This window comes from Eptatretus burgeri, chromosome 12 (genome assembly GCF_056783735.1).
Source record: "Eptatretus burgeri isolate ZD-2024b chromosome 12, Ebu_testis_v1, whole genome shotgun sequence".
Classification (NCBI taxonomy): Eukaryota; Metazoa; Chordata; class Myxini; order Myxiniformes; family Myxinidae; genus Eptatretus; species Eptatretus burgeri.
The window spans coordinates 19,881,449-19,905,370 of NC_140972.1; the positions used below are offsets into that span (position 1 = coordinate 19,881,449).

General features: G+C 43.6%; 1 protein-coding gene across 2 annotated transcripts in view; it reads left to right on the plus strand.

Annotated features, from left to right (window-relative positions):
* The first annotated feature begins 465 nt into the window (after positions 1–465).
* LOC147015204 (uncharacterized) overlaps positions 466–23,922 on the plus strand; it is a 43,349-nt gene continuing 19,892 nt past the window's right edge. The window contains exons 1-9 of one of the 2 annotated variants that reach the window (XM_085849752.1): positions 466–1,420; positions 2,428–2,511; positions 2,608–2,801; positions 2,971–3,058; positions 5,564–5,662; positions 9,835–9,942; positions 20,180–20,338; positions 21,165–21,378; positions 21,720–21,868. In XM_085849752.1, coding sequence (XP_085705878.1) covers positions 2,713–2,801; positions 2,971–3,058; positions 5,564–5,662; positions 9,835–9,942; positions 20,180–20,338; positions 21,165–21,378; positions 21,720–21,868 — 906 coding nt within the window. In that variant the 5' untranslated portion in view covers positions 466–1,420; positions 2,428–2,511; positions 2,608–2,712. The remainder of the gene's footprint in view (positions 1,421–2,427; positions 2,512–2,607; positions 2,802–2,970; positions 3,059–5,563; positions 5,663–9,834; positions 9,943–20,179; positions 20,339–21,164; positions 21,379–21,719; positions 21,869–23,922) is intronic. The other variant, XM_085849753.1, reaches the window with a different exon arrangement.

Consider the following 23,922-nt stretch of genomic DNA (forward strand, 5'->3'; position numbering starts at 1 on the left):
CTCCCTCTCTAGTATTCCTCTGTTCTTCGGTTGGTGGAGGCTGTTCAACCACACTCTTCCCTCCAGGACTTCAAGCAGATGGTGCACAACCATGTCGTCTTCCCCCTATCTACCTACCATCTCTACCCCCATTAACCCTACCTAACTTAACTATCTTACTTGCAGGTTACTCTGTTTCCTCCCCTCTTCTCTCTCTCTCTCTTTCCCTCTCTTCTTTTCCTATTCATTCATTCCCTTGCTTGTTTTGTCCACCTGCAGCCTCACTGTCAGTATATTGCCACCTGTCAGAATGCAAACGGTGCTGCCCTCGTCTCCACCAGAACAAGAGAGAGCCAAACACTGCGCCAAAGACTCAGGCAGACAGGTGGTCAGACAGAGTGCCAGAGAGTCTGAGCAAAAAAGTGTGAGCTGGTCCAAAAAGCAAAGCATCAGAGCCCCCTTCCTGTTGGGGCTAGAGTTTTATGCCGAACACCTGCTCTGCTGCATGCTTCCTTTCCCCCACCACAAGGTTAACTAATCATTCGCCACAATGGTTTCCGTCCTCAGGGGCCCAACCAATCACAACCCTGGGAGTTCTACCAATCACAGCCCTGAGGACCTCATTATTCTCCACCCTGAGACCCCACAAGTCATCACCAATCTACCTCCACCAATCTCAGTCTAAAGTCCTCAGGAATCTTTTCACTGAGGTCTTCACAAGTGTCCGTTCCCCGATGACACCCACCGATCCTGGCCTTTGCAACGATGAAATTCCCCCTCTCCGAGCGCTGATGGACGGCTGCAGATAAGTTGTTGTCTCACTCTGTTGTTGGGGAAAATTTGCCTGTTGCCCCCATCCTGCCTGGCCCCACATGTTTCAGACAGAACAAATAGACAAGATATCTATTTGTAAATCAGACAATGCCAGTGCCCTCTCGGACAACATTTAGCCTCCTAACCCTAACAGACTCAAAAACAAGGAAAACTTCTAAAGTTACATGAACATATTATATGGTGTCCATACAGCCTTAATCTAACCATTTCCCCATTCCCCGTAAACGTAACATTCATTACCTTACATGTTTACACTCTTTATTCAATCACTTTAGGTCTGAAACTTTTCATAGGATTGACTACTTGTAATCTTTTAAATTCTTTAAAGGCAAATGTGATAGATCCATGATAATTGACCAGCCTGCTTTCTGTCACTTTCTATTTTGCAAACTCTTGAAGGAGCCATGTTTTATTTATTTATATGAGATGAGAGAGAGAGAGAGAAAGAGAAAGAGAAAGAGAAAGAGAAATTACTTTAAAGGAAATCAGTTTCTGTTCTTTCTCTCTTTCACAGCTGGGTTTGCAAAATCTCGTGAATGAAGATTGCCGCGCTTTGCTTGTGCAAACAACACAGCTTTCAGTCGAACAGCAGCAAGAGTCCACCAAGGTGAGATGTTGTCTAAACTTTTGCTCTGCAGTTACAGTATATCATGTTATTGGTGGAATAATTGTTTCCAACAATGATGTAACGCTGATGGAGGAGCTTTTACAAATAATCACCTCCACAACAAGGACATTGCAAGATGCCTGGTGTTGGCTTAATGGCGAAGGTGGTGGGCTTGGGATCCTCGGATCCTGAGTTCAAATCCCCTTTCTGTTGAATTAATACCAGGTGGGGTTGACTCTGCCTGTCATTCTTCCGAGGTCGGCAAAATGAGTGCCAGCTTGCCCGTATCCTGTGTCTGAGTGGCGACCCGTCCAGGATTGTGCCCAATAACCAAGGAGACTGCTTAGGCAGCATCAAGGCTCTGCACAGAGTATGGTCCCAATGGATGGAAGTGTCCTTTTACATGACTTTACAAGGACATTCGCAAATAATGGACAACTCATTACACTATGGGGATTCAAACCTGACATTGTAGTATCAAATGGGGGCTGACAGAATGGCCTAGTCCTCGAGGTATGCACACTCTCCTCAAAGTTGTCTCGTCTGGCTTTGAATCCCGATTCAGCTATAAATTGCAGTTCCGGTGTTTTACAGGCAGGGTTATTCATCAATGTGTGTGCCGTCCCTCGGATGGACGTGAAACCGTGCATCCAATCTGCCGGCATATCTTTGTGGACGTAAAAGACCAAGAGTCGGCGAGCTATCGCCAGCACCTGAGCCAAATTTCAAATTCCTGCCAAAAATACTGCTGGGAAGGCAATGGCAAACTACCCAGGATATCCCTTGCTCAGGAAGCTGCTTCAGCGGCACCGACACTCTGTGGAGAGTATGGTACATCAGAGATAGATAGATAGAGAGAGAGATAGAGATAGAGATAGAGATAGAGATAGATAGATATATATTCAAATATCATGTGATAAGATGGTAACACCAAACTGGTGAACCCAAATTGTGGTCTATAAATCAATATGATGCCAATGATTTGGCAATGTGATTCTTCTTTTCAGAATAACCAGGAAGAAATCGCTGCTGAACTTACAAAGTTTGCCTTGAAGGCCAAAATTATCTACCCCATTAATCAAACTTTTCAGGTGAGTTCAAGAAAAATGTTTTTACATTTCTCATTTAAAAGTGATTTGATATGTGCGGATTGCAATGATTTGACATTGTAATGGTGTGACGCTCAGCCATTAGTGCAAGACTCTTCCGATCCAGCCATCAACAGCTCACGAGAAATCGCCTCTTCCGAGCAAACATGCAATGACACTAGTAGGGTGGCCCAGTCAAGCGTCATGGTGGTGAATCAATTTGTGAAAGAGGATTATGATGGAATTTCAAGCCGGAACACGCTGGGTGGAAGACGGCTTCGTTTTCGAAAAAGGTGAGCTTCAAGGGCACTGAATCGTGACATGCATCTACGTTTGACTGTTCTGCTGTCTCGTGCTCTCATCTATGTTCGGCTTTGTTACTGACGCAAACATATTGAATTTGATGTCCGGATAGTATTTCAGATTTCAATGATCTCTTTCTTATTGTTTTCATCTGTGGAGTTCTGGAGCTTGGCAATTGAGGCTCTGTGGTTTTATTGAGCAAAAACTACAAGGATTGGAGATGGACTTTTGGAAGGAGCGCCTCACTGTGAGTTTTGTGAACTGTTTTCTGCACTGTTTATTAGCTTGTCGTCCTCGCCCTCCCCCCCCCCTGCCAACTCCCCCCCAAGTGCAGTGAGAGATGGGATTTTGCAATGGCTTCTGTGTGTGGGTCTGTCTGTTCATCTGTCCACGGTATAACTTTTTTTTTGAGCTTTTGTCATCAAATTTTCAGCAAACATTTATTATGAGAATATAGAGCAAATAATTAAAAATTAGGTAAATATGTGAAAGAGCAAAGTCACAATGAGTATAAAATAGCCCTTATTAGCCCCATGGCAGCGCATCGCGTGAGTCGCCCCATTTTTTTGAGAATAGCTTCCGTGTCTCTTTATTTATTTTCCATTCAGCTTCAGTGTGATTGTACAGGCCGTAACATTTTTTAACATTTGAGTGTTTTTTTTTATCATTAAGTCCTCAACGAACCTTTATTATGAGAATATGGAGAACACAAATTAATGAAATGAGCAGAGTATCCACCATATGGGCGATATTGTTCCAAGCATGCAACACGTTCTACTAACTCATACCTTTATTTTTGGCGGTGTATAGGCAACTGACAGCTCTGTGGATGCAAAAATAAACAAGAAGGGCACTCGGTAGAGTGTAAACCTCCGCCCCGTAAGGCCTGATCCACCAGAGCTCATCCGGCACAATATATTCTTGAGATATCATTCTATATATCATTTTTGAGCCCCATCTCTCGATGGTGAAGAATCATTTCAAAAATTAAATGATTCTCGCATCCAGATCCAGATCTTCAACATAAACCTGATCAGTTCGTCGTTGTCACACACCAAACCTGTCCACAAAATTTCATCCGGATCCGTCCACAACTTTTTCAGATATCCTGTACACAGACAAGCAGACAGGAAGGCGGTGAAAACATCACCTCCTTCACCTTCGGTGGTGGAGGTAAAAACCAGGTTACATGCATCAAGGAAAAACAAACCTCCTGCTTATAATTCAAAACACCTCACTGCGCCGGTAAAGATGCGGACAGGAACACTGCACTGTTGATGGTGGAGGCTTCCAATACCCTGCCCCATCCGAAGGCACACCCGTGAATTATAGTAAGGATGAACAATTTTTTAAACGATGGTTTTTGGTCAAGTTTACTTTGGGTGTAAAGCAGATGAGGATGGGCTTTGCTTTTTGAGGTGCTTTCTATTTAACATGTGAAGAGTACTGGTGTACTGCTCCCCCCCCTCTGGGGTGGTACTCCTGCCTCACACCAAGCTTAGCTTCATGCTATGAAAACCAAGGCTTTCAGAATCATTGGTATCTCCTGTGATTAAGCTGAGTCTTTGGGTCTCTAAGTCTCTCACCGGAGGCAGGTCGGTGGTCTTTCTGTCTTCCACCGTCTCCTCTCTGGCCTCCCCCCCCCCTTGCTCTATCTGTGATCTGTCCCCTCTATATTTCCTCAGGGCCCTCGAGGTCTGCCAAAAATCCTCTTCTGGTGAAACTGCCAAAATCAAGAATCACTGTTCACCTTCACTCTTTCATTCCTCTTTTTTTCCCCTAACTTTGGAACAAACTCCCACACTCTCTTCAATCCCACTCCTCCCTCCAGGTCTTCAAAACAGCCGTTCACCCCCATCTCATATCTTCCCCCATCCAAAACCATGATCTTTACTACCTCCATTAATCCGACCCAAACTCACCTCCTTCAAATTCCCCATTTTCCTTCCTCAAAGTCCCTGTAGTACCACCTTGTTTTCCCCGTGTCCCCCACCCCATCCCTCTCCCTTCCACAGATCTCCCATTGTTTTTGTTCCCCACTATTTTGTGCTTCCCTCTCCTGCCCCTCTTGTCTCCTGCCTTGTTATATGTTTCTGTGTATTAGCTCTTTGCTCTTACATGAGCCTCGACTTGGTGTCCAAAAAAAAAAATCAATTATTTCTGCTTTAGAAAAGGTTGCTGACAGGGTAGCACTGTGGTATACACCACCGAGGGTGACCATTACATTACACCACCGAGGGTGGCCATTACATTACACCACCGAGGGTGGCCATTACATCACACCACCGAGGGTGACCATTACATCGCACCACCGAGGGTGGCCATTACATTACACCACCGAGGATGGCCATTACATTACACCACCGAGGGTGGCCATGACATTACACCACTGAGGGTGACCATTACATCGCACCACCGAGGGTGGCCATGACATTACACCACCGAGGGTGGCCATTACATTACACCACCGAGGATGGCCATTACATTACACCACCGAGGGTGGCCATGACATTACACCACCGAGGGTGGCCATTACATTACACCACCGAGGATGGCCATTACATTACACCACCGAGGGTGGCCATGACATTACACCACCGAGGGTGGCCATTACATCGCACCACCGAGCTTCTTGTGTTTGAAGGGAAATCATGAGAGCAAAGTTATTGTTTTTTTGTTGTTTTTTTTGTTAAATCAAAATGAAAACAACCTTTGTGACTAACATTCCTGTTTCCATTTTTCCTTCTTTCAGCTTTTCTCGGTTGCTCTGAAATCCACACTGAATATCATCATTGGGAACGATGGAGTGAAGCTGGAGTTCTGTGAAGCCATTTTTGAGAAGCATTACAAAGTAAACACACAATCTCACCTGGCTCACCTTTTTGTGGACACGTGACCTTAAAAACAAGTTGCTGGCTTTTTTTTTTTGTCTTTACAAAATAACAATTTTAAATTAATTTCAAACTTTATTTTTTTTCTCGCATGAAAAATATTCAAATCCTTCCCAAATCATAATACTTTCAATTTAACATCCTCAGTGTTTTGTTTTATTCTGGCTTTCTTGTTATGTTTACTGAAATACAAAAATTAAGGTTTCCTCTCCATGAAATGCAAACCTCTTTGAACTTGGCCGCTCAAATTCTTGTACTTTTTTTTTTCTTTACAAGATCGAGGTTCATGGAAGAGCGAGGGGATTTGGGGGGGGGGTATGAACTGATAGTGAGGCAGTGGGACGATAGTCGGACACAATAAGCAAGGGAATGAATGAACAGAGAAACCTGCAGGACACACAAAGTCCACCAGCAACCTGCAAGTAACATCACTGAAACTGTTCCGTACGTGTACGGTCATCCGTATGTTTCTGATGACCTATACGGAGGTTTCCGTGTTTTCATCATCGGAAGAACTTCCCACGTTTATGGGGAATTGGAGTGCTCGTCGTATGTGCCCATTGGTTTCTTAAACAATTTCATCTGAATGGGGTGTACGGCCAATACTCCTGTGTTCCAACACGTTATTGTCGTGATTATGTAAATTGCTCCCACTGTAGTTTTTTCCGAGTTAATTTTGCACAAGTTAGCCGGGTTTGGGAGCTTGCAAGTGCGATTCCCGTGATCAGATGTCAGCCAGGCAGAGGAAGGTCAGTGTGTCGGGAAATACCACCTGGCAATGGAAATAGCATCCGTTGAAGGAATGAAATAAAGACGCGATTTTGCTGCGCACGGATGGAAAAGTTCGGAATGTTTGTTGGTCGTGGTGAAGTTTGTGACCACGTCGATACGACGCCAATAAATCTTAACAAGGAACATCGATGCAGGATGAGGATATTTGGCCCATCGTGCCTGCGCTACACCGACACCACAACCAACTCTATAAAATAAGTCAATACGGGACTTTCAAAATGGCGTACGAATGGGAACGAGGCCTTTCGAGCATGCACGGTGTGTACGTTTTCAGCAACTCGCTTCTGCTGGTGACGACACCTTTAAGCTGCTGTTGCTAACATAAAATCTGTTATTCAAATCTTATTTTAAACATAATTTTCAGCATTTAAAGGAAAGAGTGGCGATTTCGGAATGGTTAACCATAATTGTTGTGTTCCTGGATGCAAATCAGACTCACAAAAATATAGGATATGCAAGAAATATCTGTGGATTAGAGGTGTCAAGGTCCTACAAATTCCTGTTAATACAAGCGAGCAACACACACACACACGCACACACACACACACACACACACACACGGACACTTCTCCTTTCAGACATGGATGCAAAAATGTAATATAATTTCTCTTGTAATATAAACTGAGCAAATAATAGCTTTATTACAGCCAACACAGCTTCCCCTCCTTCCCCCGCCCCCCCCAACATGATTGATAATAAATATCATTTTGAAAGTTAATTTTAAACTTACCCTGTGCATTCACAAGGCCCAGATATGATCATCCTATTGGTAGTCAGAAGCACCCAAACCAGATAATAACTTTCATTTCATTGTCTCCCTCCAACTCTTTCATTGTGCAGAGAACACCCCTTTCTCTGGGGTACTTTTCCAAGTATTTTCGGCTTCTTTTAGAAGCGTTGTGAGATATTTTAGGAATCAAACCCTGGAGTGCACGCACCATAGCAGTTTTCATGTCCCAAATATCACTATTCCTTGGGGTATCTGTGTATGCACACCGAGCATTCTGGGGCAGATTACGTCATTTTGAAAGTCCCATATTCTCTGCATGTACAGTATATGTCAGGTAAGGTCAGGTCAAGTGTGGGAGATGCGCTGGAGCAGGGCGTTGCTATGTCCACTTTATGCCGGAACTCCAGGGCTTCCATCTGGCCATCCCCCAGGCAGATGCCTGGCCCATCCCCATCTCTTTGGGATGCAGATCGACCTGCTGCAACCACAAGGCAACGTCAGCCCGTTGGCCTCCTCCACTCACGAGGTTCCCTCTCTGGGAGAATCTGGTGAGCAGGATCAGCATCAGGAAAACCAGCCACATGTCAATACAGCCACAGCTGATGCTCATGGATTATACAGGTAACAAATCTCTCTCGGCAACTGCTCGTTGGGCACAAAGACTGACCAGCGATAGCTAAGGATTTTCTGAAGAGACCTGGTACCGAAGGAGTTAAGTTCCCATCTCAAATCCTTTGTCAGAGTCCAAGTCTCACATCTGTAGAGCAAGACTGAAAGGACCAAGGACTTAAAGACTCAAACTTTCGTCCTCCTGCATACGTACCAACAACGCCACACCCCCTGATCCAGTGTATCCATGATTCCCCAGGTCCGACCCAGAAGTCTGTCGACTTCTGGCTCACAAAATGTAGAGACATGAATATCACTGCCACGGTAAGTGAAATTCTCCTTGACATCAATATCCTCAGCATAAACAGGTACAGACAAGATAGCAGCATCAAAGATGTCAATGAATGCCTCGATCTTAGTTTTGACCAAGGAAGCCCATAATCGCAGTGGATCCAACTCCTCATTCAGTGCCTTCATAACTCTCACAAGGATATCCAGCATCTCCACAAAGATCACTGCATTATTTGCGAAATCAAGGTCAGGGATCCTAACTTTCACAAATGATGCACCGCAGCTTGATCTCTCCAACATCCTTCCCAGAATACAGTCCATACAAGCACTGAAAAGTGTTGGCGCCAGTCCACACTCCTGACAAACTTCATTACCAACTTGAAATCAGTCGGAGATGGAACTACCACACCTCACAGCACTCTCAGTACCAGAGTATAGTACAGAAATCAGACATCCGTTTTGGTGGCACCCCACGAGACAGAGAATCCTCCACAGAGCATCCCAATTCACTGAATCGAATGCATTGCGGAGATTAACATAAGCTGTGAGCAGCCCCTGCTGTAACTCTTGTCTGCGTTTGGTGAGGACCCAAAGAGCAAGGATATGATCAATCGTTGACCTTTTTAGTGTAAAGCCTGACTGCTCTGAGCGCAGGTGCTCAAACAGATGGTGGTGAACCCAATCAAAAAAATTCAGACTCCTCTGTGAAGAGGTCACCACCCTCCGCTCTAACTGCAGTACACCGAGGGACGGGCTTGGAGGAACGCAATCCACAAATTCCTCTGCAAGCGGGACCAGAATCACTTGTCCACAGGTGATGCTCTACCCCGTCACAGATTCCTCACACATAGGCCTTCTTGTCAGCCTTCAGCACACGTACAGTTTTACGCCTCAGCTCCCTGAACAGCTCAGCACTGCCATTAAGCCTGGCCCTGTGACTCTGGTCAATGGTATCCAGTTTCCCGTGGGAGACAAAGTTCTTATTCACCTGACGGTGGGTTCCAAGACATCCACGAGCAACATAAAGGATGGTGGTGTTGAAGACATTCCACAACTCTTCAGGATTCCCCAAAACACCCAGACCCCCCAAATTCCCACTCAACCTGTTCACAAACTCCTCAGCCACTCTCTCATCCTTCAGCTTGCTAGCATCCAGCTTAAGCTGGGATGGTACCATTCTCCTGGATTTGAGCTGCAACTTCAGAGTTTCTACAACAAGCTTGTAGTCGGTATTGAGGAACTAAGCACTCCGGTAGTCTCTGCATATCTGGATCATATTCCAGCACACATCAATGAGCACATGGTTTTACTCCCTCCACCCTGCTGTTGACACTTGCCCCTTCTCCTTATCCCGTTCCCTTTGTTATGTTGCGTCCTGATCCGTCCTGTGTTCTACCTCTTCCACGAGCCTTGACTATGTATTCAAAAAAATAAAAAAAAATGCATGCCCTGTACAATGTTAGAGGAGGGAGGGAAAAGAGAAAGGGAGAGAGGGGAGAGGAATGCTTTCATACTTGCTGTGGCTTCCTATTCATACGATCCCTTGGCTTTTAATTTATCGAGTACAAGGTAATATTCTTTGCAACTTCCAGGTCAGTAATGATATTAAACCCGTCGAGCTCAAAGGCATTTTATAATCCGGTGATTCTGAAAGGTGTTGAGCTCAAATGTATTTGTTTACTTTCATTGCTTTGTACTTCTGTTCTGCAGGCATTGCAAGCACTGGAGAAGCAAATCCAAAGAAATTCCCAAGAAACTGGCGTGTTGGTACCAAAACATTCTCTTTGCCTGAACTATTGTGGGGGTTGGTGTGAATGGGTGAGTCTTTTTATTTTCAAATTAATAAACAACTCAGGTTGTGAGAGTAAAAGGATGAACAAGTATATATATATATATATATATATATATATATATATATATATATATATATATATATATATATATATATATATATATATATATATATATATATATATATATATATATATCAACAATATGCAGTGGCAGCAGAAATGAGTATGCACAAAAAGGTGTTCACCCATGTCTAAGCATAGGATGTAATCCTTACGAGGCTAAACCAAGGATAAATATGGAAGAACGAACTGAGAAACAAAACGAGCTGAAAAAAAAATCATCATAATTGCTGGGAAAAGGTGAATTTGCCAATTTGTGTTGCACGTTGTGACAAAGATCGTCAGTGATGATGTGGATGGGTTTCAAAGAGGAACCAGTATGACAATACGAAGGTGATAGAGGTAAAATGTGATGAAGAAATCTGCCCACAGCTGAACACAAGTTCTGTGTACCTGAGTCACATTGAGTTCGTGAAAACAAGTCACATTAAGGTGGAACTGAATGAGCAGAACATGCACCCAGCAGTGGCGGCACGTCTCTTGGAGAATACCCCCTGCATCTAACATATTGTCGAGGTTCTGTAAAACCGCATGCCTCCAAGGCAATGCACACAACATACAGCGATCCCAAGGTAGTTATTTCAATAGTATGTGTATTACTTAGTCCTTTCCATATGTCAAGTGGGTATAGGGGAAAGCTGCGTTGCGAGGGACTCCTTCAGTTAGGGTTCTTTAACCTTCAATGAAAGAAAGAAAGAAAGAAAGAATGCTTTATTCTTTGGCCTGATACAAAATGTTAGCAAAAAAAAAAACAACGAACAATAAAAGCTTCGAATTACAAAAAAACCGAGATCACACGAACATTTCCTATGCGAGGTATAAATGTAATTAAAAATAAATAAATAAATAAATAAATAATTTACTGGAATTTGGGGTATCAAGGCCAGGGAACGACAAGGCCGATTTCCAGCCGTGGCCGTGCCCCGAAAAAATTGTGAGAAGTCTCGAACTGATATTCGCTGCCGAAAAGTTGACACTGAACGGACTTCAAAAACTTGTGAGGGTAAAGCATTCCAAATTGGAATGGTTCTAACTGCAAAAAAAATTTTCGAATTTCTTTATTCACTCTAATCCATTTCAAGCAATATTCATGATTTTTCCGTTGACCTGATCTAGAAGCCATTTCAAAATAATCTGAAAAAGATAAAGGAACTAAACCAAACAGGATTTTATACACAAAAACGAGGTCCCTTCCTACTCTTCTATGTTCCAAGGATTCCAATTTCAGTACTTTCAAACGATCTGGATAAGATAATCCAGCCATTCCTGGAATTCTACGTGTGAAGCATTGCTGAACACGCTCAATTAAATCAATATCTTTAATTCAGCATGGATTCCACACTCTGTAGCATACTCCAAAAGTGACCGAACGAAGGTGATGAACATTTTCACCAGAAAGTTTCTATCTCTACAACGGAACACTTTAAAAATTAAAGCAGCCATGATGAATGCCTTTTGTGCTATCATTTTGCAATGTGCAGTAAATTTAAGATCGTCCGAAACAATTACGCCCAAATCACGCATACATTAAACCGAGGGAACTGGAAAATCTTGGACTTCATACTGCGTCTTCGCATTTCCATGACCGATTTGAAGAACGAAGCACTTATTTAGTGCGATTCTCAATTGCACATTGTCTGCCCAGCTCATTATTTGTTTCAAATCTTCCTTAAGTTTAACATTTTGCTCGTTTCTTGGACATGAAATGTATATTTTTGCGTCGTCTGCATACAACTTTAAAGAGGCTGTTTTCACATAGTTCACAATGTCATTGATAGAGATTAAAAAAAGGACTGGGCCAATTAAAGAGCCTTGTACAACCCCAGAGCTAACCGGGCGATTCTCAGACACAGCGTCTTCAATTTGTACAAATTGAGATCTGTTAAGCAAATAATTTCTCACCCAACTGATAATTTTCACATTAAAACCATAGGCGGTCATTTTTTGAATGAGTTTTGTATGACCAACTTAATCAAAAGCTTTTGCTATGTCCAAATAAATAACATCCACAGTATTGTTTTGATTGACAATCTTAGTCCAGTCATCCAAACAGGAGATGAGCTGCATTATTGTAGAATGCTTAGGTAAGAAACCGTGTTGGCACTCCCCAATGATACTATTCTGTTTCAAATGTGTTAAATTATACTGACGAATAATCGATTCTAAAGGCTTACTAGCAACATTCAAACTACTGAAATGATGCCTTTCTTATGCAAAGGAACCACTTTCGCTATTTTCCAATTAGAAGGGAAAATGCCAGAGTGAATAGACAACGAGTAAATTCTAGACAAAGGCTCCGACAACTCAAGTGCTAATTTAACCAATAAATTCTGAGGAATAGAATCTGGGCCAGACGAAAATTTAGCCGAAAGAGCTTTAATATGTTCAAAAACATTCAGCCTATCACACACAGGCAAAGGAGGAGACCTAAAATGATCAGGGTTGATCATATTTACCAGTTTACCATCATCTTCAGTGAAAACCGAAACAAAAAAACTGTTAAATATTTTCGCTTTTTCACCGTAATCTACCACTATATTTCCGTCCGCACCGACCATAGGCGGAATAACCGATCTGTTACTTAACCTTGACTTTATATAACTCCAGAATTTGTTAATTTGTTCCGATTTAAGAACTCCATTTTCTTGCATAAAAATATATTTTCGTTTCAAAAATCTCGCATGCCTAGATGCTGCCTTCCGTTCCAGTTTGTGCTTATCTTTTCCCGATTTTTTTATACCGAAGATAAGTGCTTCGTTGTCTCTCGAAAGCACTGGAGGTTTCAGAGGACCAATTACAATTTTTTGGACGAACGGGACAGAACGGGACCCATTTTAGGACGAGGAAAATTATATAATTGTACAGAATTTCTCACATTTGATCTACATTCACACAGAAAGAAAAGGCTGCTGTCCAGTCAAATAGGCATAATTCACGAGAAATTTCCGCATAATTAGCATTTTTAAAGTCAGGTATGTCATTCCGACTAACAGATCGCTTATTACTTTGAAACGCAATTTTTTAAAAAATTGCAAAATGATCAGAGATATCATGAAACTGTTCCACTTCACACCGCTGCATAAGAAATAAGTTGTTCACAAAAACTAAATCCAGAATATTTCCAGCTACATGCTTTGGAACATCAACATGCTGAGTCAAGCCTATCTCAAACATAGCCTCACTAAACATTTCCTCATTTTTGTTTCCCACTGAGATACCGTCCCACTTTAAACCTGGTAAATTAAAGTCACCACAAAGCACAAACGAGGAAAAAGGATCATAATTAGTGCGGATATGATTGATCACGGCATTAATCGAATCGTTCTGTGGAAAAAAAAGGAGATCTATAGTAAGCACCAAAAATTAACGTTTTGTCGCCGTATGATCTCGAGAAATTGTACACCAAAGGGACTCGAAAAATTTGGATTTTTCAACTTTTACCTCAAAATTTGTATACTTCTTTGGAATTAAAACTATAACACCCCCACCATGTCATTCCCTGCCCTCCTCCTGACTCCTGTCACAACGATACACAACAAAGTCATTCGAAAACCGACTGAAAAAGCCGTTCGGGATAGTCTCATTTAACCATGATTCAGTGATTAAAAAAACATTTTCAGGATTTTTTTTGTAGTCAGAAACAGCAAATCGTGCTCTTTTTGCAAAATACTACGAAACTTAGTAAAATAAAACGGAATAACATGCTCAGGCCCGCCTAGTTTCCCGAGCCGCCCCCACGTCGGGACATAATTTCACCGCGACGAATGTAGATGTCGAGCTCTCCGGCATCTTTCCTGGTCTACAACTCGGTGCGCAGATCGCGGTCGACCTTCCTCTGCTTTGCCGTCTGGTTGGGTCGGACGAACGCGTGGAACTTGCCGTTTTTGACCTCCGCATCCCCGGCCATGAGCGAGCTCGCCCCCGTCAGGAACATCTGGCGCGCTGTGGAGTCGCTAAACACCACCTTCATGATCCGATCCTTGCGGTCGTGCGATCTGTGGTAGTGCTTCGGCCCATCACGGAAGTTCTTGACCACCAGCTCCTTCTTGATGCGCAGCTGGTCACACAGGCGGTCGATAATCACCCGGTCGCGTTCGTTCTGCTCGTTGTCCCACGCCAAGGTGGTGTCCTCCTTCCAGCCGACACAGACCAGGTTGGGCTTTTTCTCCTTCAACTCCATCTGCTCCATGATGGTCTCCAAGGCTGCCTAGGACACGGCCAACACAACTTGGGCCATGTCGAATGGTTGTTGTTGTTGTTGTTGTTGTAGCTGTTGATTCCCAACAACTTTCTGAACCGCGACCTAAGTGGTCAGATTTGCGATCATTTCCGACAACTAGGCGATCTGCTGCGAGTTGGCCGTGATGATCTTGAGCAGAGCCGCATAGAGATCGATGGTGACAGGATCGGAGCTTTCCTGACACTTCTTGCATGTGTAGACCACGCCCGCGCAACCGAGCACTCGATATGCGTCTTTCTTCTTGGTTTCGGTGACAGCCTTGGTGCAACCCATCAAGCACACGATGCACGTCCACGATCCGCACATCGAGCATTGGACACAATCGTCGCGATTCCCCAAAGAAGTCTTGCATTCCATGCAGGGAGCCGGAGGAGAGTCATCCATAGCCGGTTGAGATCGCTTCGAGGTGGTCATCCTGGCCACAAATATGAAACTTCTCTCAGGTAGGGGTTCCGTGAATCTTTGCAGTTCTTCCACTCTTTTGCGACACCCCTTTTCCTCACATGGAACAAGCAAGCATGCCGCGGGCGCCTCATTTGCATTTGTGCGCCAATTTTCCATTCAAAACTGAGTTCCAAATCTCAACCGACATTTCACCTCAGAACTTCATTCTGCTCACCAAACTATACCACGCTCACCATAACCACTTGATACGACTCCTAAAAATCTCCGCAACAACCCACGCTTGCATTTTCCATTACAAGTGCGACCATTACTCACAATCTCGTTACAAGGAACTTCCACCTCTTCCCCACAATGCTACAACGCACTGCTACTTCACTACAAATGCCATAACGTGCTCCTGCTACTCTACAACCACCTCAACTGCCACATACTCATTGAACACTTACCACAACCTTGAACACTTGAAGGACGCTGAGGAGACAAAGGTCGGGTTCTTTCAGGGCATAACTCAAAGTGCGAATGTGCGCCGGAGCTCGTTTAAGGATCGACGGGTAGCACAGGAATTTCCTTAAAATCCTACATTTGAATGAATGAAGGCCAGCACACGTTTGGATCCAGAGAGTGCCTTCATAAACCACGGCCCCTTGTAAAGGTCAGGAGCTGTTACACGTGCCCCTGTTGGCCGGCGACTGAGCCATCTTTCACTTTTGGGGCCTGGCGGTTGTGGCTATGACTGCTCTGGACCAATAGGAGAGCTCAATTTTGTTCGAGCTTCTTTTGATCCAATGGTTGGCTCCTCCCCTCATCTGGGGCATATAAAAAGAGTATGTTGGTCATTCTGAGCAGATCGCAGACGACAGAGAGCAGATCGCCGGGGACAGAGGAGAGCATCGCACAGAGCTGGAGAGATCGCTGTGAGCATCACAGGAGAAAATATCAGCAGACATTGGACCTCGCCGAGGACACAGGCGGCGGTGCAAGGACAAGCGTCGAGTCAGCGTGACCAGGCGTGTGGTCACACATTGCTGTTGCGAACCGGGTCTGCTCCATTTCAACGTTGCTCATTTCGGTTACATCCTGCAGTGACACACATACAGACTCTTACATGATTCTCAATAGGATCTTTTCTCTCATGCATCTTTCTTCTACCATCTGTCTCTTGTCTACTGTGGATGCAAAAGAGCAATCAAGGCGGGCAAGCCCGACCAACTGTTCTTTTCAGAGCAAAACCCAAGAGCGAACTGAAGAGTGAACCAAACTGACCTGCACCTCACCTCCACGTTGCAAAAGGCTTGCACTTCTCAAACATATACCCTAGACACCCTCAGTACTTCTTCCCCCTCCCCTTTCCTAAGCGTTCTGGGCTGCGCGGGTCTGCCTGCTGCCCCAGGTATTGAGAGGTCATTAATCTCTAATTTTCCTCGTGTGTGCGTGCGTGCGTGCGTGCGTGCGTGCGTGCGATGGTACCTGTCATAGCATAAGTTAAGACTGTATAAGAAATTTTGGGATAACTTTGCACTGTGTCTACTTTTGGAAATATTGTTTGCCTTTTGCCACACCCCACAAATTCCTTGCTTTCAGTGTTGTACATTTGCAATAAATCCCATTACTGTGCCACATAACTTTCCTCGCATCCTGGTTTAAATAAATGTGTTGTCAGAAATGTTCCCAGCTCGTTTTTTTTCTTTTCCTCCATTGGTTTAGCATGACCTGCACCCGAGCTTAACCGGGATGTTCGTCCCCAATAATCTGTTAAATAGCCGCTACGTACTTGGCTGCTCCACTAGGCTGCACCTGATCTGGTCGGTAACCTAAATAATGCAAGAACGTACCGAGGGTGCAATTCCCCCAAAAGGAGGTCAAGTTTCCTGAGGTAAACGGTTGTTAGATGGAGGACCCTAAGTCACATGGTGAAGTTTTTGGCGTTAGTGGGTTGATGAGCGACCCACCGTGACACAAAGACGGCCTGGTGAACCACCTGACGGTGGTTGATGAGCCACCGTGACACATCCGTGTGTGACGGCCTGCGATTCCCGGTGAGTCCTGAGAGGAACCCAAGACAACCCCTCCCTCGTGGTTCCACCATGACGCCAAGTCCGCAACAATATTGTTCCAGTTTTGGAAGACCCTGGAGAGTCACATCCAACACATAAGGATTCCCTCGTGTAGTTATATCTGTAGCAATGGTGTTTAGCCAAATTACCCCTTCCCCCCTCGTATTTGTTGAAGGGAAAGATGTGATGTCAATGTAGTTAAAACTATCCCCATTATTCGCTTCCTCATTCTCCAACTCCATACTCAAACTCCATTCTCCAACACCATTCTCAAACACTTCTCAACCCTTTTCAGATTCCCACCATGTATCACATTCACTTCGCCAAATCATGCCACAAATCCATTCAGTAACACCTCAATTGCATATATCGAACACGTTTAATACTGCAGGGCCAGGTCACAAGCACTGAGAGCGTTCTTGTCACCGCCAGCGTTGAGAGTGTTCTTGTCGCTTCACTGCCAAACTGCCAGTGCTGCCCATGTCATATCTGCTCTCTGGCCCATCGCATCGCTGGAACCAATCGTGATGACTGCATCACACAGTGCCAGCCAATCAGCGTGGCTGGATCACGAAAAGCGGACGTGAGTTGCGACAGAAGCGAGGGTGATAAAATCCCTGGTGGGGTCCAGTTCTGTGTAGAAACTCAGAGTCAGAGTTCTGGAGAGTTAATGTTCTGGAAGAAAATAGAAGAGAGCCAAGTCCAGTTCTGCAGAGTTGAGTCCAGTTCTGAGAAGGCGAGAGAGAAGCTCAAGTAGAATTGGTTCAAGAGGTCCGCTGGTGCAAGAGCAGTTTTGAGGTGAATCATGCAGAGAGCCATGCCTGGGGGAATGCAGTGCAACAGAGCACTGAGAACACAGCAGGCGAGCAGAGTGCGGATAAGCGAGCTCCCAGGTGTGTTCGCCACCTCTCCATGGACAGTACCTCCCATGCAGCTGGAAGAACCAACCACAAACTCTCGAGCGGAGAAAGGCTCAACAGTGATTCTCCCCCAAACTGACTTCTCTCCCTACAGGTTTTACACATGCATCGTACACCCTTGCACCCTACAATGCACACAACTCAGTGACTCGCCTTGTTGTGGAGTATCAACCGAATCCACAACAATTCTTTTCAGAGCTCACATTACACGTAGTCACATACACTGCACCTCCCACCTGCACTTCTCAATCACCCGCACCATACACCCTGTCCATTGCCACGTGAGCCATCCAGCTTCTGAAGGAGGGGTCGACAACATACCCCACCTACTTCGCTTCTCTGTCTGTCAACCTTTCTTCTCCCTTCATCTGAAATGATTGAGGCACCTGTGCATGCAGATTCGTGCTAAGTTGACTGACTAAGGGGATTGTGTGCTTAAAGGTAAGATCTTTCTGTATGACTGTGTTTGCTCTGTAAATACCTGTTTTGCCCTGTATGTGCATGCCTTTGCGAAAGCTTTATAAACTTTTGAAACGGCCCGATGATCTTTTTATCCATTGGTTAGACACAAGTTTGTAAATAGTGGATGGGAGTTCTGCCTCGTTGTTTCGCAAAGGTTAGTCATTAGCCAACGTCCCATTTATGCTCAGCCGTTCTTAATTGACAGTAGGGGGGCATTAAGAGCATGGTTCCCTCTTTGGGGGGGATTAATTTGCCGTGAAGGTAATGCGGGAAATGGATATGAGGACCCTACTTAAATTAATTGTTTCAGACGGTGTCCTTGGTTGTTTAGCGACCCGTCATGCTGTGGAGTTATCTGTGACTCGTTGGCTTCACGGACAAATAAAAGGTCGGGAAGCAGGTCCGAGAAGCCCCTCGTGACCCAGACTGGTGGATCCATAACAATGCATATATATATATATATATATATATATATATATATATATATATATATATATATATATATATACTGAATATATATTGTGTATATATATACATATATATATATACATATATACATATATATATATATATATATACATATATATATATATATACATATATATTTGTATATTGTTATGGGCTGGGGTTTGAGGAAGCACTCGAGTTCCTCTCGAACGCCTGGTCCTGAGGCCACCAACCACGGTTAACTCCGCGGTCTGGAAAATTGCTTGTCAACCACGAATGCCGATTGGTACCGCCAATTCTGGCAGGGTTCTCGCTACTTCACGCGTTACCTTCCCAGTGGATTGGCAGTATCAAGTGGGGCTTGTACCCTCGTTACATGCCTGCCTTATCTTACTTAATCAGATGCAGCCAAGTGGAGTTGCCAAGTATGTACCGGATAATGTGTGGAGCCAATCGGTGGGATGAAACTTCTGGGCTAACAATACATGCGGACTATGCTGGACCAATGAAGGAAAGGACAACCAAGACAGATTTGAAAGAACAACCAACAATTTATTTATTTACACATAAACAAGCAAAGAATCATCGAACACATATTTACAGGCAAAAGGCACAGAAGAGCAGACTTAACCTGAACACATATTCCCCGAGGACAGACTTACTTAGACAAAAGACATACGGCCATCATTCAATCCTGGAAGAAGCGACAACAATATTTGAGAAGGAAGATGGGAAAGGATGGGAAATAGTGCCAGTTAAGTGATCATGCAATGTGTTGGGATGTGCAGCTGTGTTTCTGAGGCATCCAGAACAAGTACGCAAATCCTCCCAGGCAAGCAAAGTTTGCTTGTTGCCAAAGAGTACTTCAAGTATGGTTTCTATCTGGGACCGGCCATTCAGGGTTGGGGAAGACCCAAATTCTCTCTCTACGAATATGTATTGCATAGCACCACCCAGTGGTATCCAGGGTTACAAATCATCTTCTTCTTGCATGAAGAAAGTTTAAACAACTTGATAATATACATTATGGTGATGTTGAAATCTTAGTGAGAATAACTCGAATTTTTCAAAATGTTTCATTTCACTCATTTTAAATTTAGGTTCAAACCAAAGCGTGCAGCACGGAGCTTCGCAGCGAAGCGGAAGAGATGTTTGCGCGCGCCGTATATGCAACAAAGTTGGTTGATGAAGGTGACGTGAGCTGACTTCAAGCAGATTGAAGATGACCTCGGGCAAATTATCGAGTGAATAGAGCAAAATGTTTGTGAAGTCCAACATGTTGTCTTTTGAATAAATCCATCAACAAAACGACGGGTAATTTTTGATAGTTGACTGATAAAAGGAAGCACCTTCACTTCCACAAAGTGTTGGTAATTGCCTAATTGGCACGTTGGTGTTGTTAACTGGGGCATGATGAAAAGGACTAAAATGACAAAACGTCATGAAAATGGAAAAAATGGGAAAACTGTGAACCACCTTCACACACACGTTATCACGGTTAGCTGATTTTAATTTTTGCTTTAGCACTATTTATTTTTTTTATTTTTGGCAAAAGTGATGGAGGAATAGTTGGCCACATGGAAATGAGTGACTCCTAAACCTATCAATCTGCAGGTGCCTGTGTACCTGAGTCGCATCGCGTTGGTGCAAGCGTGGTTAGCTCGAGGAGCTGAACTGGCATCATATCGAGCAGATGCTGTCGGGATGAAGTTTGCAGAAAGTCTCGCACTTGCTGAATCACTGATGTCAATGGAGCAACCTGCACGCTTATCGGTAAGTTTTGTGCTGTATGTGGTCGGTTCACATGTTTACTCCTTTCTGTTCTGCAGCGGTCACAATGCCAAAATTATCATCTCCTTTAAACAATCGTGTACGACTTGTTTCAGGAACTTGGACACAAGTCTGATTCAGGTCCTTTTTCTTTTCCAGACTTGGATTCAAAATCAAAACAAACTTCAGGCCTTGTAACTCAACACCTTAAAAATATATTTGATCAAAGCTGCAGGGGTGTTTCATTGGCTGCGTAGTAACACCATTGCCTGCAGAGTAGCACCTCTATAAACAAGGCTTCGAGGTAGCATCATTGGCTGAGGGCATGGCTGTACTGCTTATGCATTGCCCTGTGCTGGTATGGGCAGGAATTTGGTATTTGGCCATGGTGCTAATGATAACTTGCCAACTCTTCACGAAGGACACCATGGGTGCTTTAACATCCATCAACGAATGCTGACAGATGGGATTCCCGTTTAACAACCATCCGAGGGACAGCACACACATTGATGAATCACCCTGCCTGTGAAACTCCAGGATGACAGTTTATAGCTGGGTCAGGATTCAAACACAGACTAAACAGCTTAGAGGCAAGTGTGCATACCTCGAGAGTCTAGACCATCCTGCCAACCCACTAAGCTGCTATATCCATCTTATTCTTCTGGGGCTTGCATGGTCTTGCAATATTTAAAATATTTGTTGACTGTTGTTTTCACTCTCCATGCAATGCTGTTAAACGTTAATCACCTTCATAATTATTGATAATAATTCCAATAACAACATCCAATCGGATGCAATTGCATTTTGTTCAACTGCATGTTGTGGACAGGTTATCCATGAACAGCTGCAACACCAGCAGTGGACACTGATGGAGATGACTTCTGACCGTTTAGGCCACGGCACAGTCATGAATAGGTCAAGGGTTCTAAACAATGTGCTGGATGCATTGGCTGAGTCTCGGGGTGGGGAACACCAACAGAAGCAGGACACCTTACAAAGCTTCGAACACAAGGGCCGACATCTCGTGGCTCAGGCAAATCAGAGTATGTTATTATTTATTTTTAAAAATCTTTTTATTCTTCCTTTCGAATGACCAAACTACATCTGAATCTGTGTTTTGTTGCCACTTTTTCTCCTTTTCTTTTCTTTTTCGACTAATAATTCCACAAAGACATCCTATTTTGCGAGTCCCACGGCAGGAGTTTATGAATTTCTGAACCAGAATGCTGTAAGTACAGGCAGCTGAAATTCAGATGATCAAACTCATTAAAATATTTGTGCTCACGAATTGCATTGTTTACATTGTTGATGTGCATTAGGTTTTTTTTTTCATCATCACTCAGTTGTAACGGATTTCTAGATATTTGCTGTTCTCTTATTACAGGCTGGCACGAAGCAATGCAAGGAATTTTTGCAAAGCAAATGGCAGAGCGAGAGAGGAACCGGATGAGGTTTTGGAAAGCCTATCCTCAGGCTTGGCCAAATGCTGAGCGGAGCTACACATCATTTAAAGATCCCAGTGAAGAAGTCCAAGTAAGTCCTGTGCTATGATGTTACACTACCCCACATAGTGAATTGCCTGCGTTATTGAAATGGAAATTGGAAGGAAAGTTAAAAGGGGAAGTGGAAATTAAAGGAAAAGTTGGAGCAATAATATCATTATGGTTGAGAGGCAGAGAAAGAGGAAGTGTGGTGGCACATGAATACCAAGTAAGGAAGGTAAAGCGATTGAGAGAAAAGGTAGAGGGATTTAACAAGATTGATTTCATTTCAAAGCAATCTCAGTTTCTACCTTATCATCATCATCGATCATCGGGTCAACCGAGGTCGGAAACTTATGAGGTTTCTCCAAAAAACAGCACTCTTCCATGTTCCTTGACAGCTCTTCTTAATTCATCCCCGTGTCCCTTTCCAATTGATCAACATCGATAAGAGCTGTTCGAACGCTCGATCTCATCCCATGACTTGGCGAGCAGACTATGAGTTGTGACATGATTTTGTGTTTGCTTCTACAACAGTTGTCCAACAATTTTAAGTCTGCGCTCCTGTAAACAGTCAGAAACCTGTGATAGATTATCACATTGATCTTTTTAAAGACATATTGTTTCCAACTAATATTTAGTGCTGCTCTGAGGAGTCAAGTGTAGCATCTGTCTCGTCTGCTTTAAAGTACTTTATTGAGCGTCCAATACTCGGTTCCATGAAGGAACACTCTCGAATGTCGCTTTGAAGACTTGTATTTTGAGATTGCGTTGCAATTCTGATTTACATGTTTTATCCATCTTTAATGAACCTTCCCATGCTGAGGCCTCTCTTGCTCTCAGTCATGTTTACGACTCTTAATATAGGATCCAACATACTTGAAATCATCAACATTTTCAAGAATATTGTTGCTGGCAGTTTTAACTTCTCCATTGACATTGAACATCATGTGCACTCTATCTTATCTGCATTTATGTGCAGGCCAACAGTTTTTTTTTTTTTGCAGAGGATTCAATTCTGCTTCGAAGTGTTTTGGCAGCATTAAGACAGTGGGAACGTATGGCATTGTCATCTGCAAAATCGAAGTAACTAATGTTTCATACTTTGTGACATTGACCTTTTGCGTTTTACAGTTTGTGACACCTAATTCGTCAACGGCTTCACCGAAGGCATTTCTCATGACATAATGTCATGCAATAATGAATATAAAAGGAGATAGAGTGTCGCCTTGTAGTACTCCTGACTATATGTTAAAAAAACCTTCGCCATGATGTCAGTGTGAAGTACAGAGTTCGCTTTCACGACTGATTCCGGTATTCCACAAGCTTTCAAGATGTGGAACCATTTTTTCACGGTGGATTGAATTGAAAGCTTTTTGAAAGTCTATAAACGTCACGATTATTTATATTTTTATTTGTTTTCGCCTTGATGCCATCGATTATGCGTCTGGGAGGATCTCGGCGAGCGTTGATCAATCAAAACACCATTTTGATTCTTCCTCGAAGTCGGCTCTATTTTAATTTTTATTCTTGAAGAATTTTTTTTTTTAATCCAACTGCTGTTTCCAGTCGAGCCACCCAGCAGGCTTTAGTAAGTAGAGGTTTTACGGTGAATTAAACTTCACCATGGCCGAGAATTATCTCCAAAACAGTTCACCGTCGACTTAACTACAATTTGACAGATTTAACAATGACTTCATAACACCGCTGCCATCATGTTACAGTAGCTGAGAAACACCCGTTCCGTCAGTACCCATAAAAAGAAAAAGAAGGAGAAGGAGAAGAACTTTTATTTTACCAAGTGTAATTTAAGCACAAGGATTGTGTCTTGGTGGTGGTCACACATACAATCACAATAAATCATACACCTCCGAAAAGTCAACCAGAACACATCAGACGATAAAACTGAATTCAAAATAAACTCAAGCTGCGCCAATAACAAAGCAATCACTCAATACATTACCATCCATCCATCCATCCATTGGGACCGTACTCTGTGTAGAGCGTTGGTGCTGCCTAAGCAGACTCCTTGGCTATTGGACACAATCCTGGACGGGTCGCCACTCCGACACAGGATACCAGCATGCTGGCACTCATTTTGCCGAC